The following is a 16515-nucleotide window of genomic DNA, read 5'->3' on the forward strand; positions in this document are numbered from 1 at the left end:
CGGTCGCGGGGAAAGCACGTCATCGTAGTGCGCTGCAAAGTAAAGGAGTATGGGAGTTGTAGTTCTAGCGGTTTAAGAGTGAAGTAATGAGTGGAAAGAGGAGACAGGCAGGAGTGAGGGGTAGTGGTGGGAAGAAGGCAAAACAGCCGGTGAAGGCTGAGCTATCAGTGTCACTGGGGGAAAAGACTGGAAGAGAGAAGGTGAGGAGAGCCTGGGAGAGCGGGGAGACTGCGCAGTGTGGTGAGTAAGGGAACACGTGGGGGGAGAAGAGTACCGGAGAGGGGGGGAGAGAAGGGCCTCTGAGGCGAGGGCGGTGGGAGAGAAGAGCCTCTGAGGCGGGTGCGGTGGGGGAAGAAGAGCCCTCTGAGGGGAGTGCGGCGGGGGAAGAAAAGCCTCCTGAGGGGAGTGCGGCGGGGGAAGAAAAGCCTCCTGAGGGGAGTGCGGCGGGGGAAGAAAAGCCTCCTGAGGGGAGTGCGGCGGGGGAAGAAAAGCCTCCTGAGGGGAGTGCGGCGGGGGAAGAAAAGCCTCCTGAGGGGAGTGCGGCGGGGGAAGAAAAGCCTCCTGAGGGGAGTGCGGCGGGGGAAGAAAAGCCTCCTGAGGGGAGTGCGGCGGGGGAAGAAAAGCCTCCTGAGGGGAGTGCGGCGGGGGAAGAAAAGCCTCCTGAGGGGAGTGCGGCGGGGGAAGAAAAGCCTCCTGAGGGGAGTGCGGCGGGGGAAGAAAAGCCTCCTGAGGGGAGTGCGGCGGGGGAAGAAAAGCCTCCTGAGGGGAGTGCGGCGGGGGAAGAAAAGCCTCCTGAGGGGAGTGCGGCGGGGGAAGAAAAGCCTCCTGAGGGGAGTGCGGCGGGGGAAGAAAAGCCTCCTGAGGGGAGTGCGGCGGGGGAAGAAAAGCCTCCTGAGGGGAGTGCGGCGGGGGAAGAAAAGCCTCCTGAGGGGAGTGCGGCGGGGGAAGAAAAGCCTCCTGAGGGGAGTGCGGCGGGGGAAGAAAAGCCTCCTGAGGGGAGTGCGGCGGGGGAAGAAAAGCCTCCTGAGGGGAGTGCGGCGGGGGAAGAAAAGCCTCCTGAGGGGAGTGCGGCGGGGGAAGAAAAGCCTCCTGAGGGGAGTGCGGTGCGGGAGAAGAGCCTCTGAGGGGAGTGCGGTGTGAAAGCAGTTGTGTCTGCAGAGCCCCTCTAAGAAGAGTTCAGTGTGGAAAAGGGGATAGCGGGGATATGGAGTTCTGACTATGGCTCTGTGTTGAAGCTTACACATGGGTATTACCACCCACCCACCTTAGGAACAAACTGAAATCTATATGATACCAAAGCCTCTGGGTTCTTAGTTCTGGGTACCAGATCCAAACATGTCTACTGTTACACGTGTGCACATGGACATTCATTGCAGAATGTTGGTAAAGTTGTCATCAGAAAAGCAGTAGAGGGGAATATCTCCCAATGAGGACAACTGCCAATGGTGGGGATAAATCCGCCCGCTTCCTGTTGTGTCTGTAAGACAGAGAGTGAGGGTAAATCTCTCCAATGGGGACAAGGAGAGCAATGAAACCCTGACTGGTTCTAGCCTTACCCCATTGGATGTAAAACTAGAAGAATAGCTTTTAGCTGGACTTCCACTTTGTTATATGAGTTATGCCTTGTGATGTCATATGGTACATTCTATGAACATGTTGTACCCGTGTCAGGGCTTTCTGATGTATAAACTAACAGCATGTTTTCTATCCCCTTTACATGTTCTTCTGTAGGCCCTGTGATTGTGGATTCTGTCCCCTTCCAGCACTGTGTGATCCGTTCTTTCATTGAAAACTCAGAGTTCCTGGATGGGTTGAAAGATGAACTACTGGCTTTGAATTTCCAGGACAAATCCAATGACTTGTACAAATTTCAGCAGGTAGGTCAACAGTCTGGGTGGGAACAGGAAAGGGGGAAATGCAGACCGATTTGTTTATAGGGGGTCTCACTTAAACGCCATACATAGAACAATAGACCATGACTCCACGATTGCATAGAACGGGGCAGGAAATATTGGCACCAGAGTGGTGATGGAACTATGAATTCCATCATTCCTCTGCCTCTGGGAGTCATGCCTGTCGGTCTTGCAATGCCTCATGGGACTTCCACAACAGCTGGAGTGTCAAGGTTGCCTACCCCTGGCATAGAACAAGTGGCGACCTGGTGTTAGTCTGCCATTTTTGGAAGCACTAAAACTAAACACCAGTCATATATAAAGAGAACTTGTTTATTCTGTTGATGATTAAAGCTGAACTCCAGGAATTATTTATTTTTTAAGCTTACATTGGGCGTACCTGTTTACATGTAAATATCCATGTGTCACATCCTGAGGGCCTCTGGGGATGCTGAAATTCAATGTAGTAGTTTGTGCTACATACAGTCACCACTGTCCTGTTCTGAGTGCTGCTGGAGCAACTTGCCATCTGTACAATGAACACAAGGAGACTCCCGCCCCTGTACCGCCTCCATTTAGCAAATGTCAGTGAATACAAGGCGTTTTCTGATTGGATGACGCGGTGATCATGACATAATCGGCCCCTCATCTCTGCCTCGCCATTTTGTATTCATTGACGTTTGCTAAATGGCGGAGGTACGGTAGTGATCAGCTCCTTTTGTTTAGTGTACATACCGCAAGTCTCTCCCGCAGCACTCAGGACAGCACCGACTGTATGTAGCACACACTATTACAGTGATTTCAGCATCCCCAGTGGCCCTCTGGATGTGACACATGGAAAATTATATGTAGCCAAACTAACCAAATGTAAGTCTGTAAAATAGATAATTCCTGGAGTTCAGCTTGAAATTGGAAGTAAAGTGCTGTGAACTGAGTGGGGTTTTTTTCGCCCTAAAGGTGCCCATACTCCTGCCGATTATCGTACGATAATCGCGCGTGATCCCGTGATCGTACGATAATCGGCAGGTGTATGGGCAGCGTGCGACCGCTTCTACTGTAAGGTCGCACGGCTTTCGTCTTCCGATCACGATTGAAAACCTGCCGATTATCGTACGATTTTCAGCGGGTTGGTGGAGTGGTCGGGGGACGAATGCTGCACAGGCCAGTGTGCGCATGTGCACACTGCCCGCTCAGCACTGCAATCATCGGAAGCCCTCACCTCAGTGAGGAGGCCTCGCGATGATCGCAAATACGATCCAAGCCTATCCAAGATGGGCAGATCGTACGAAATTTTAAGGCGCTTACAATCATCGCACAACGAAAGTCGTGCAATGGTTGTAAGGTGTATGGTCAGCCTAATAATGGCACACTTACCTTACAGGTGTGCTCTTCTCCAATGCTGTTGGATCGATCTTCAGTCCCCGCTGTCCCCATCTCTGCCACCGACACTTCTGTGTTCTGTGTGATCCCTCTTAGGCCATTGGGTGGCCACTGATGATGTACATCCTCCCCATTAACAGGATCTTAGAGGATGATGTACACACTTGACCCATTAACAGGATCTTAGAGTTGCTATGAATGGGCTGAGTGTGTACACACACTGGGTACCCACTGGGCTAAATGTGTAAACACACAGGCATAACAAGGCAACGCACTCCCCTGCTTCCCTGCTCTTTCCTTTACCCTTCTCCAAGCCAGTTGATGGCCAGCTGCTAGAAACTGCTCTGTCCCTTGTGCTCTTGTACTGGACAAAAAAAAATTTAAGTTCCCCCAAAATGTAAAGGTAAATTTTTTTTTTTTTTTTAAAGTCCCCCCATACATACACGCATGCAAACAGGCGTCGGGGGCGCATACGTGCGAAAACGATGATTTCGCCCATTACGCCGCACATGTTACATATGGTCACGAACGTCAGAATGAGAGCAATAAGTCTAGGGCCATCAATCACTGATAACACTAAACTGATGAGCTTTTAAAGCGTTACCTATGGTCAATTTTGGGTATGGTGGTGTTTTGCAATTTCGCGGGTGCGCGCAATTTTAAAGCATGACATGTTTGGTGTCTATTTACCCGACGTGAACCCGTCTTTTATATTTTACCAAAAATATGGGTAATTATCATTGTTTCCTAACATAATGGGGAAAAAAACGTTTTTTCCCAAAAATTTCAATAATTTTTCCTTAATATGCCCGCAAAATAGTCCAAGCTGGATTTTTTTTTTATGGATTCCGCACGTTCGTGGCTATAGTAATAGCTGCAAACGAGCAGAATCCATGCAGGTAAAATATTTTTGTGTGCCGCGTGGTCTTCAGCACGGAAAACACCGATGTGAATGGAGCCTAAGTATTTTTTATAAGGACAGATCACTGTAAGGGTACTCAGAAAAAAAATTTGATTATGCCATGTTGCCTGCTGCAACAAAACATCAAAAAGGTACAAAATATTGTTTTAAAGTTCTTTTTCAGAATGCTATGTGAACACAAAACAAACGTATAGAGGGGTTTTACCAACTTTGACTGCAAAAGTGGAAATGCACTTTTATGCAAAGTAGTTTTCATGTGTCTGACAGTAGGAATACTATGCCACCCTGTGGACACAATTTACCTTGCATTAGGGTTCTCCTGTTTTACTTTATGCCGTATTATTAGTAGTCCCTGCTGATATTTATTTGTTTACAGTCAGAAGATTTAAAGAGCAGAAAGGAGCCACACATTAGTGCCCTGAGGTAAGGCAATCTGGTACATTTCTTCCCTTCATATGTCTACTCTTCATATGTTGTATCTCAACTGTGTCTGCACTTAGGAACAAAGGACTTCTATGATATACACTGAGTGGCCAGATTATTATGACCACGTGACGTTTGTAGGCAAATTAGCTATAATTTTGCGCTGAAGTTGGTAGACTTATTATTATGTATCAAACAACAACAAAAAAGTTGGTGTTATAGGGCTACAACAACTAATCGATTAAATTGATTATAATCGATAATGAGAAGCGTTGGCAACGATTCTCATCATCGATTAGGTGATTTACAATTAGTTGCCGACGCTCTGCTCCTCCGTTCTCCTTCTTGCTGGTGCTAGCTGCAGCGGTTTGTGTCCCTTTCAATCCCCGATGCTCTCCCGCCTTTATCGGCAGAGGCAGCAGGGACACAGACTGCTGCAGCTGGCACCAGCGGGCTGCTCCCCATGCCTCCTCTGTATCTACAGGTTGGGAATCATATCCAGCCTGCTATTGGCTATTTTACACTGAAGTAAACTTTATCTGTAACGCTGCATTTGTGTATTTTTTATTTTAAATAAATGATATTATTAATCTTTTTTTTTTCTTCTAATTTTTATCCGATTAATCGAAGTTAATAATCGGCTAACTAATCGATTATGAAAATAATCGTTAGCTGCAGCCCTAGTGGTATACAGACTTGATTTAACTGGTTTTTTTTTCCATGGTCTCAAACATGATTGTTTTTTTTTAATGTCCTCCAAAAAAAATCTATTCTGTCTTCTCCATGTTCTAGGAAAGTTCTGTTTGAGCACTTCCGACAATGGCTCTCAGAGGTGACAAAAGTGGATCTGGAGTCCACTGTAGATATATCATGTGCCCAGTACAATTACACAGGTATGAGACACAAACATGAGGTTACCAGTCATTTACTGATCATGTTGAATGCGATTGTTGAATGGAAGTGTGTTTCTTTGTATACACCTGTAGAAAAATGTTCTTTTGCTTATTAACAAATGTGCCCCATACTTGTTTTATCTGATAAAGACAGAGCAGGTTAGAATGGGACATTGTCAGCCTCTGAACTGCTATAATATATTGGAGTGAGTTGTCCATGATGGATTGTTGACTGCAGCTTATCATATTGGATTTTGGAGCACACACAAACTCGCATGTTCAAAGACTGAACACTCCCAGCTTAGCATGTCACGCTTTATCAGCAGGGGGTGCAATTACAATTGGGATCTTGATCACAATGTAGAATAGAGATGGCTGATGAGGCCTGATAGTCTTTTTACTTCCCAGACATTTTTGTTTGTTTTGGGACAAAAGAGTGAAGAGAAGTCAGAACCTCTGCTGTCTGCACCCCCATTTCACTCCCTATGTGGTCAATGGAACAAAAGTTGAGGGGAATCCTTCCAACAGGAACACGGACATCAGTACAGAACTGACAAAGATTCTATCCCTCCCCTAGTCTATCCACAGTGAACACAAAACTTTAAACATTAACATCTATATGAGCATGCTAGTCTTAGTATACAAATGCTATTAATATACAATGTTACTGGGTTTTTTAATGTATAACTTTTGTAATTAGTTTCTGCAGGTTATCAAATGTGACATGCTTAGTTTTACCCCAGTCACTGTGGTCATGCTTTACTACTCTTTCCTAAATGCCAGTTTGTATGTCTGTTTAGCCCACTAATGATTTTGCTGCTAAATGAGGGGCCATGCACTACCTAAGGGTGCTAGTGTGGAACTAGCACCCTTTTGACTGCTGTTTGGCCGGCTCGATGCGGAAAGCCGGCTTCCCGGCCAATCAGCATAAAGCCAGCCAACAGCATGGAGTCGGCTTCCCGACCAATCGGGAAGCCGGGCCGTGGATAATGACCCGCCCCCGGCTTCCTGATTGGCCAGAAAGCCGGCTTTCTGGTCAATCAGCATGGAGCCAGCTTCCCGGCCAATCAGGAAGAGGGATAGCGGGTAATGACACGCTGCCCGGCTTCCTGATTGCCCGGTAAGCCAGCTCCATGCAACCCGAAGTATTGGCGAGTACAGACATATAAATATCGGTACTTGTACTCGATACCGAAAAAACGGCATCGGTGCACCTCTAGTTAGGCTAGTATGAAACTCTCCACAATGACCCATTTAAAAAAAGCAGACACTCCAAGGGGATTTTTTTTTTTCCCGCAATTTTTTGAAAATGAAGAAATGTGTCCATATTGAGGAGGTTTAAACAAAGAGCTTGGTAATAGTGCACAAGATGCAATAAATGTACAGGTCATAGAGGGAGGATGGAGATGAAGGGGTTAATGTACAGATAAGGGAGATGAAGGGGTAATATATATCAGAGAAGAGATCAAGTGGAGCTAACATATAGGAGAGGGTGAAGGGGTTAAAAAATTTATTTTACTTTTTTTTACTGCAGCTCGTTTTTACTTTAGGAAGGAATTAATGGATAACACATCCATTCATTGCTTCCTTTACTCTCCCTTGTTTTTGATGTAAGAGGAAAGGGAGGACTTGGCAATGCAAACATTGCCATGTGATCTCTGTGATAACAAATCACAGCGATCACACGGCACAGAGCCAATCGACTGTCTAGTGACAGCGGAAGCAGTGGCTGCAGCCGCGCGCATACAAGTGTTCATGGGAGGACGTACAGGTACGTCCTCTCAGTACAATGTGCCAGTGGTTAATAACATCACTGACATAATGGCCTGTGTACAGATGTCTAAAATGCCAGAAAAGTAATATATGTCCTGTATTAGTTTTCCATTCAATTCACCATAGATGTATCTTTTCTCTGATGTCACCGCACAGATATTTTGCTCTGTCATGATGATGAACTGGAAGGGAGAAGATTTGCTTTTATCCTTTATTTGGTTCCAGAGTGGACAGAGGAAGATGGGGGATCACTGGACCTCTACAGCACTGATGGCAAGTCAGATCTCAACTGCACTCTTTATTCTGTGCTGCTTTATAATCAAACTACTTACATTTGCAGACAATATATATGTAAAACTTTGGGCTGATAGAATGCAAAATATAGGTTCTGTTTGTTGAGATTCATGCAGACAATGCATAATAATAACTTCAGTTATCCTTTGTAAGAACCTGATATATGGCCTCCATTCATAAAACTCTTCCTCCCTTCACAGAGAAGGCACAACCTGGTCATATTGTCAAGTCTTTGATTCCATCATGGAACACACTAGTTTTCTTCGAGGTCTCTCCAGTCTCCTTCCACCAGGTATGTGTGAAGACCAGTAGCATGTTACTCCTTCCAAAAGCTTTAATTTTACATTTCTTACCGATATCTTTATAACGCGCCATATTCATCTCTGGTATTCCTTTGTTACTGCTGTTCTGTTGTCACTGGTGGATTTTTAGGTGTTTTACCTCTGTATACTGAAATCCTGATTCCATGCCTGTAGGTACCGTGGTGGTTTGACAATTGTTCCAATCAATGATGTACTGTATGCTGTCTGCTACAAAGACTGCCATATGTTATGTTTGTTTATATAGTTTTTTTAGGTTAATTGTACTTTACGAGATGCATTATAGGACTGCAGCGGCAAACAATGAAATGCTGTGTAGCATAGCAAACCCCATATGGTGCCAGGAAATACCTCTGTTACATGCCAACTATTCAAAGCAATGATGGAACCCTCTACTTATGGCAATTTTCTGAAGTCACCTCCTCATCTCAGAGAGCAATGACTTGTCATCTCAATAGGTCACTGAGGCCTTGCATTGTGGAACATGGGGCTAGAGAAGTTGGTATAGAGGGGTCTCAACTGGGCTATTTTATTTTATTTTTATATTTTTATCAGATAGGTGTTGACGTTTCTTTTTTTTTAACCTGACTTGTAGCAATACAGCTAAAATCTGATGGTATACCATGTTTTATATCTCCACTCTTTGTCAAACATTTTTGTAGAATGTTTGGAGACATGTGAGATGTTAAAGTGAACCTAAACTCTGTATACACACGCACTCCAACCCTTCAATCTTCTCTCCTTACATCCTAATGTTTCTAAAATAACACTTCAGCTGGAGCTGTTCTGGGCTCCCTTCATCTCTGGTGCATGCGGTCAGCTGCAGTGCATGTTTGGAGTCTGTGTGCAAACCGTACTACTGATCAGATAAACCCGGACAGCCAATTAGTAGTGCTGTCTGTGCACAGATTCCACCTTGCATGTGGCTGAGCACTGGGAACAGAGGTAGAGGAAACCTGCTGTCATTACAGCGCACATTAGGTTCTAGCGGAAACTTCTAAGAGGGTATTTTTCTCTTAGATTTTCTATTACTTCCTGCTTCTTCAAAAAAAGACAGGGGTTTTAATTAGGGATGCACCGATACTAGTATCGGTATCGGTGCAGATACCGAGTATTTGGGCGAGTACTCGCCCAAATGCTCCAATACCTTTCCCGATACCGGAACTTCCGGTCAGAGGGAGATTTCCTCTGACCGGCAGTGCCGCGAGGGAACATGGAGCCGGGAAGCTAGCTCCATGCTGATTGGCCAGGAAGCCGGCTTCCCAGCCAATCGGTTTTGAGCCGGCCAAACAAATCTGATAATATGGCGACATGACCACCACCCTGCAGACAAATCATTCCCCTCACATAGATCCATAGCAGCAGTCATTACCGCACCAGTCCCTTGGCCAGCTGGGCAGACACCGCTCTCCGGGATCTGCCCACGTCTATTGTGTGCACAGCGCCCGCGTGATGGGCCCTCAGCCTGGTACTGCGCATGCACAGGATTTCTGAATGAGAGCGCTGGGCAGTATGCGCATGTGCAGTATCCGTCTGAGGGCTGATCACGTGGGTGCTGTACACACAGGAGACGTGGGCAGATCCCGGAGAGCTTGGAGAGCGGTGTCTGTGCAGCTGGCCGAGAGACAGACTGCTGCTAAGGATCTATGTGAGGGGAATGAGGTGCCTGCAGGCTGGAGGTCGTGTCACCATATTGTCAGATCTGATTGGCTGGGAAGCCGTGGTGGGGGTCGTGTCACCATATTGTCAGATCTGATTGGCTGGGAAGCTGACCAATCAGCATTGAGCCGGCCAAACAGAATGGAGTTGGGTTCCCGGGCAATCAAGAAGCCGGGCGGTGGGTAATGACACACCGCTTGGCTTCTTGATTGACCTGGGAAGCCGGCTCCATGCTACCGGAAGTATCGGTACTCTGTATCGGCAAGTACCGAAATATAAATATCGCTACTGGTACTCGGTACCGAAAAAAAGGTATCGGTGCATCCCTAGTTTTAATAATTTTCCTACTTTATCCATAATGTATGTTAGCTGTTTATACGCTTAAGTGGTTTTGTCTTATTTTCATTCATATGCATCACTGTAGTTTTATGCTTTGCCCTTAAAAGGTTTCAGAGGTGCTGTCTGAGGGAAAATGCCGTCTGTCAGTAAGCGGTTGGTTTCATGGTTCATCCCTGGAGAGACCACCACGCTCACTGGATCCTGTGCCTGCCCGCAGCCCCCACATCCCCTATGACGTAAGATCCTTTCATCTCTGCCTAATGCAATGAATGAAAGCTGGTAATCTACCTGCTGACCTATGCCTGTCTCCACAGCATGAAATCTTGTATGAGTGGATAAATCCAGTGTACCTGTCAGTTGAGTATCAAGCTCAGATTCAAGAGGAGTTTGAAGACACATCTGAGATTCTCCTGAAGGACTTTCTTAAGGTTTGTGCTACACCTCTAGAAAAGAGAGTGAGAATGTCACCTGAGGGTAGAAGGAGGTGGTGGTATGCACTAGGCAGGAGACCTTTTCTCATGGCTCCTACTGCTGAGAAGTTGAGTCATCCCACTCGCACTCTCCACCAGTCACTTGTTCTGAGAGCAGCTTAAAGATCAGAGCTGTATTACACAAGAAAAAAATCAAGTTCTTCCAGGGTCCTAAGCAGGCGCAGAAATTAATTTTGTGACTGAAAACAGGTGATTGTGGTGATCGGCGGAAGATGACCCTACCTCCTATAATCCCTGTAGTAAGCTTAGATAGTTGTTTGACTCAACACATTTAGATTTCCCAAGGATCTGCTACAAAGTACACTTTTTGGAAAGTGAAAATGATAGAAAGCAACATTTACTTCAATAATTACAACGTATTGCATATGAATATTTTGTATTCTCATTTTCAGCCAGCAGTGGAGCTCAAGGTTCCTTTTCACATTTTCCAGGCTAGCCTAAAAAAACTGCTTATAGGGCTCAATAGTTCAAACTCTCCATTGAAAACACCAGTTGTTTAGTCAGACCAGTGACTCTACGCCAGGCTCTTCCTCCCTCCCTCCCAGCTTGCCTGTTAAGAAGATTCACAGAGAAACTCTGAAAGTAAACATCTACTGCTGTGCTGTTAGAAAACCCATAATCCTTTGTGACACCGTTGTCATTGGTGCACCCCGTACTATATGTTTATTTTTATAACACAGATTTTATATTAATAGGAAAAAACAGATGTAAAATAGTTTTAAAAGGTATAAACTATCAAATACAATTGACTTAAAACCATTTTCCCAGAAACTCAGTCACAGCTGCGGGTCTGTGTGATTAAAGTGACACTAGACTACGGAGTTAAATCTAAAACTTGTATTCCGGTACCTTTAACTATTAACACAAATGTAGCTTATTTGTGCATCACAGAGGGGAACACTTCCATTTTACCTATATATATATTACACACATTTTTTTTTTTTTATAGAAAAGAGTGAGTCAAAAAGACTGCATCAATGTATCTATCTTATTTGTGCATTACTTTTAAGAAACATTTGAAGATCCTCAAATCATCTCCGAATTTGTGACGACACCGTCCTTCCTTCTGGAGGGTGGCTACTTTTGTTCCCCTTGGTCCCTGTGTGTGTTGTAAAGTAGCCACGGCTCCAAGCTCTCTCCCCTGATGAATTACAATCTCACATTTAGTTTATTCATTTATATTGAGATTGGTTACTTTATAACACACGCAGCGGTGGTTACTTTCAATCACACACAGGGACCATGGGGAACAAAATTAGACACCCTCCAGAAGGAAGGACAGTGTCGGCACCGATTCAGAGGATCTACAGCCGAGTGATACACAAATAAGATACATTATTGCTAATAGTTCGGGTACTTCACTGGATTTCTAAGATTAAACTCCTGAGTTTAGTGCAACTTTAGGTAATGTGTGAGTTTTAGTCATGGTCTCTAAAACACAGACTGTAGTATACAGCTACGTATTCCATATCATTTGATCTATATTCTTGTGTTCATTTTCTAGGAAGAGAAGTTCAGTGAGGTTTCTGCAGCACTACAGACACGGAGTGTCGAATGGGAGCTGCTGGGTCCCCCCAACAGAAGGTAAGTACCAGACTTTCGGCTTGCTTCTTCTGTGCCCATCGTGCTTTTTTTCTTACCGCTTTGATTGTGGTCTAGGCGCTACGAGAGGACAAAAGGTGACCTTCCAGATGTTCTGAGGTCCTGCATGGAGCTTCTGAAATCGGAGGCCTTCTTTCTGCTACTGTCCAACCTCACAGGTCTGAAGCTGCATTTCCTGGCAGCCAGCAATGATGAGTCTGATGAAGGAGAGGGATCCTCTGAACCAAATGGCAGGACCTCTGCACAAGGGGATGACAGCGATCATACAGCTCAGGCAGGAAGTGAGTAAAACATGCTTTGTGTATTGCTTGTTCAAGGAAATCTTTATTAGTGTTTTTTTTAATCTGCTACGGAGATTATATGAACTGCATATTGACATGATCTTTCAGCACCAGTAATTTGGCACTCTGTATTTAGGCCCAGAAATATCCAAGTTTTTTTTTTTTTTTTGATGCTTAACATTTACTAGCATTTATTACTATTAAAGGTAGTATCTGTTGTCATGGTAATGTAACTTTCAACTGAAATTCAGAGTTGGTGTTAGGCAGGGGTGGGCAAACTCCGGCCCTCTAGCTGGTAAAACTAGAAATCCCATGATTCATCTGTCTCTGGGAGTCATGCCTGTGGCTGAGAGAATCTTGCAATGCCTCGTGGGATTTGTAGTTTCACAACAGCTGGAGGGCCGTAGTTTGCCCACCCCTGTGTTAGGGGATGAAAGCAGACCTTCACTCAAATATGAGACTTAAAGCCACACTCTGAGTAAAATGTTAATTTACATACCGCACTGGGTGTGATCTTTAAAAACTGTGTGTTGCGTGCACAGGGCTTCTGCAAAGTATAACAATCTTACTTGCAGCACGCCATCCCCTGCACACAATGCCCAGCTTTTAGACACTGGAGAGAGGGAGAGATACGACCCAAGCTGTACCGTACCCCCTCTTCATTATAGTCAATGCAGAACATTTCTTGCATTTGTTTTTAAAGAATACAAGACATTTTGTGATTGGAGGAGGAGAGATGTCACATCCCTGTCCCCTCTTCTCCATGAAAATGTTTTACTTGTTTTTCATAGGTTGATAAATTGCATACTGATAAAACATGCAGTGCTGTGACTTTGTACCTCAAGAGTCTGTCTTTATTTGTGTTCTGTGATGTAACCTATTGGGATGTGGTACCCCTTTGGCCAACCCATCTTTTCAGTAGAAACTCACACACATGAAAAATAGATTTTGTTGGAGAGGAATCCTAATATAAATTTAAGAACACAATAAATAAGTACACTTTGAAACAAGTGCATGTATCCATTGTGCTTCCCTCTGCTATGCTAACCCATGGTTACAGTTGGACTTTATAGTTTTGCCATAGACTTTCTCTTATAGTTTTTTTTTTTTTTTTAATAGATCTCCGCATTGTGGGCAGCCATGGTTTCTGATTATATTTCCAAGTTGTTATTTGAGGGTTTTTAGATCTTTTTCCAACGAAACATATATCTGTTAAACTTTTATTGAAAGTGGCTGTGTCTCCAAGCAAAGCCGGGCTACACACAATCTTGGACACATCGCAAGTACAAGCAGCTTATCCTGTAGTTCATTATCTCACTGTAGTCTGATTGCAGACAGAGCCATATGAGAGGACATCCCTGAACATCTGACACATCACACATGCCAAAAGACCAGTCACATAAAAATGACTTTACAAGAATACGACAGATGGAGTGTACACTAAAGATGCATGATGGTTTCCATGTTTGTCTGTCTATTACTAGGATAGAGATTGACACAGTCTTCTGTCCTCCCTATAGGCGAGAGAATTCCTGTATGCTCTGGAGAGCTGAGGCACTGGGAACACGGCCACTACACCATGATTTATGATGATGATCCCGAGAGACAGGCGTTTGCTCTGGATCTTTTGTGGTTCTGTGGATGTGAAGGTTGGTAATATCCGTTTCCTTTAATGGATCTGTCTAAATATCTGCTACTCCTCGATCTAATAATACAGTAGGCCCCGGCATTCATATTAATTCCTATGTGACTACGACTGACGTCATTTTTATTTTTGCTTTAGATTGGGAGTCGGAGTATGGAGGATTCACCTCTTACATTGCTAAGGAGGAGGATGAAGAGGTAAACATGACTATGAAAAACCGTATTGAAGGAAACCTATAATGACAAAATACCAAAGATGTCATTGCTGATTTGATTTCCTGAAAATGCTAGTTGCCTGACATTACAGCTTATCACTGACCTTGAACAAACGTGTAGATAGTGAAGGCTATGGAAAGTCAGAGCTCCCGATATGCATACTTGTTCCAGTTCAGTGTCTCGGGAATCTACAACTAGAACTGAGGCTACTGAATTAATATAACAGCCAGGTACCTAGAATTTCCTCCCTTCTCCCCTGAGCTGTTCTGTTCATTGACTGGAAGCAAGAATAGAAACTCTTGTGTGTAAGGTTGAGGGCTTGTTCACACCAAATCCGGACCAGATCTGGATGAGTTTCTGCATGTGCAGTGCGCTTTGACGCATTCCGGTCCGTTTTTTTTTGTTAAAGCCTAAAATGGGCTTTCAGGTGAAGTCCAGTGCATTCCAGGAGAGTTTGCATGCGTTTTAGTGCATTCCAGAGCAGAAACCATAATGCCTGCTCCAGTTTTCCCACATGCTCTGGAACTGAACACTGTGGTGTGAACTAGAGCCCAAAATACCATTGGAATGCATTGGATGCATTTTTGATGTGTTCTGCAACGGCTCTGCTCCGCACTTGGTGTGAACAAGCCCTGAAGCTGACATGTCGGTGCTTACCCTGGGCTTGTTAAATGGAATTTTTAAAACAATGTGAAAATATATTCCCTATTTCTGCTGGTTGCAAGTACCGGACATATGTTTAGGGATTAAAACATATGGAATTGGTCATTTTTAGGCCTCATTCACACGGGGCTAACTTGGTGCTTACACGTCTGTTTTGGGCCATTCCTGGGAGGGACAGGTGCTGCGTGTAATTGCGTGGAGCAGCCGTTCTTCCCTATGGGCCCTTGCGCTGTCAGACGCACACCTGAACTGCACATCCGTGCGGGTCCAGGTGTCCTTGCTCGGATGCAGGCAGGATCCATCCTGTCTGAGTACGGACACCTGGACCTGCAGTTCGGTTGTGCGTATGGCCGCGTCCTCCCATAGGGAAGAACAGGCTGCTACACACAGCACCTGTTCCTCCCGGGAACAGCCCGATACAGATGTGTACGCACCGAGTTAACCCCGTGTGAATGAGGCCTTAGATATTAGATTATTTTAAACTTTCTCCACACTCCAGGCTAGTGAGTGGCACATAGTAAATCTGGTGCTTCCTTGTGTTCTGTAAGGTTTTTCTTTATTTTCATACAGATATAAGTTTATGTTCACTTGCTATGTGGCCACGGATGCCATAGCTTATATTTGTGTGCAAGTCTGCTGCCCGTGTTCCGATTGTGGCAGCTTAAAACTTATTGTGCAACTCTTCTTGGGGCCTCTGTGTTTTGGTGCTTACTCGAGCCAGTGAAGGAAAAAATATTATTTAGACTGATTTCTGGAATTTATATATATTTTTTTCTTTCACACTATTATATTTCCTGTACTGCCAATCCCTTCTTTCCTCTCATCTTTTATAACGTCTGCTGTGTTTACAGCGATGATTACATTGATTTTGTTCTGTTACGAGGAAGGGATAAACATGGCCTGCCGATGTGATGGCTTATAACTAATCATACTAACGAGCCCGTTTCTGTGCCAGCTTCTTACAGTGTATCCAGAGAACAATTGCCTGGCCTTGGTTTATCGAGATAAAGAAACAATGAGGTTCGTCAAACACATAAACCACAAGAGTGTGCAGAGAAATGCTGGCCTTCCAAATCACAAGGGATTCTGGGACTTTGCTTTTGTGTACTATGAATGACAGCTCATTGTTTGACAGACTTCAAAGTGCGCATTGTTACTCCGGAAAGGGATGTTAATAACTCTCACATGAATTCAACTTGTTTCAGCAGCTTTGAAGTGTGGTGAAAAGTGGCATAATAGCTCAACGTGCTCCAAATCAACAAGTGTGCAAGATGTGGAGGATATTCCCAACTTTACTTAATGTTAATGACTGGATGAGTTTATGTATATTTATATTAAATATACAGTTATTAAATTCTATCGTATTGGATAAAATGTTGTCTGATAAGATTGTGATCTTTAACGTCTAGCTTCCAATTTTAAACAAGCAGTAGATTGGAGTCAATACAGTTACCCACAACAACCTATCTGATTGAAAGATTGATTACGATTTGTTAGTATTGGTCACTTGACATACCTTGCTGCCAGACTGAATAAGCATATTTGTGTTACTTCAGGACAGATGGGGTAAATGTCACAACGTTATTTACTTCAATGCAGTCAGGTCTAAGACCTCCCTGCAGATGACACTGCAGTCAGACAGTACAGCCAGGTCCAGAACCCACCCCTAGCCTGTGACTGAATACTAAACAAGCAGCAACAAACCAATGAAGCCAAACCTGTG

At 44.5% G+C, this 16515-nt stretch overlaps 1 protein-coding gene across 3 annotated transcripts; it reads left to right on the forward strand.

The window, feature by feature from the left end:
• The first annotated feature begins 54 nt into the window (after window positions 1-54).
• Window positions 55-15990, forward strand: OGFOD1 (2-oxoglutarate and iron dependent oxygenase domain containing 1). Of its 3 annotated transcripts, none has more exons than XM_018555416.1 (13): window positions 55-240; window positions 1732-1877; window positions 4571-4617; window positions 5410-5510; window positions 7440-7556; window positions 7778-7869; window positions 10003-10131; window positions 10210-10323; window positions 11891-11970; window positions 12046-12269; window positions 13790-13918; window positions 14053-14111; window positions 15748-15990. In XM_018555416.1, the coding sequence occupies exons 1-13, from the start codon at window positions 87-89 to the stop codon at window positions 15907-15909; spliced, it is 1554 nt and encodes a 517-aa protein (XP_018410918.1). In that variant the 5' UTR covers window positions 55-86; the 3' UTR covers window positions 15910-15990. The 3 variants fall into 3 exon arrangements, 2 of the variants coding, with proteins under 2 accessions (XP_018410918.1, XP_018410919.1); XM_018555417.1 differs by having other exon boundaries at window positions 12046-12256; window positions 13795-13918; XR_001941180.1 differs by lacking the exon at window positions 15748-15990 and having other exon boundaries at window positions 12046-12273.
• Window positions 15991-16515: the final 525 nt, after the last annotated feature.

The sequence above is a fragment of the Nanorana parkeri genome, unplaced genomic scaffold, assembly GCF_000935625.1.
Source record: "Nanorana parkeri isolate BGI_ZX_2015 unplaced genomic scaffold, ASM93562v1 scaffold195, whole genome shotgun sequence".
Lineage (NCBI taxonomy): Eukaryota > Metazoa > Chordata > Amphibia > Anura > Dicroglossidae > Nanorana > Nanorana parkeri.

Excerpts from the sequence above, each read along its gene's own strand:
- OGFOD1 (XM_018555416.1), top strand. The coding sequence starts at position 87 with ATGAGTGGAAAGAGGAGACAGGCAGGAGTGAGGGGTAGTGGTGGGAAG. Across the intron at positions 5,511-7,439 it reads TGCCCAGTACAATTACACAG|ATATTTTGCTCTGTCATGAT; the intron begins GTATGAGACACA and ends GTCACCGCACAG. Across the intron at positions 14,112-15,747 it reads CTAAGGAGGAGGATGAAGAG|CTTCTTACAGTGTATCCAGA; the intron begins GTAAACATGACT and ends TTTCTGTGCCAG.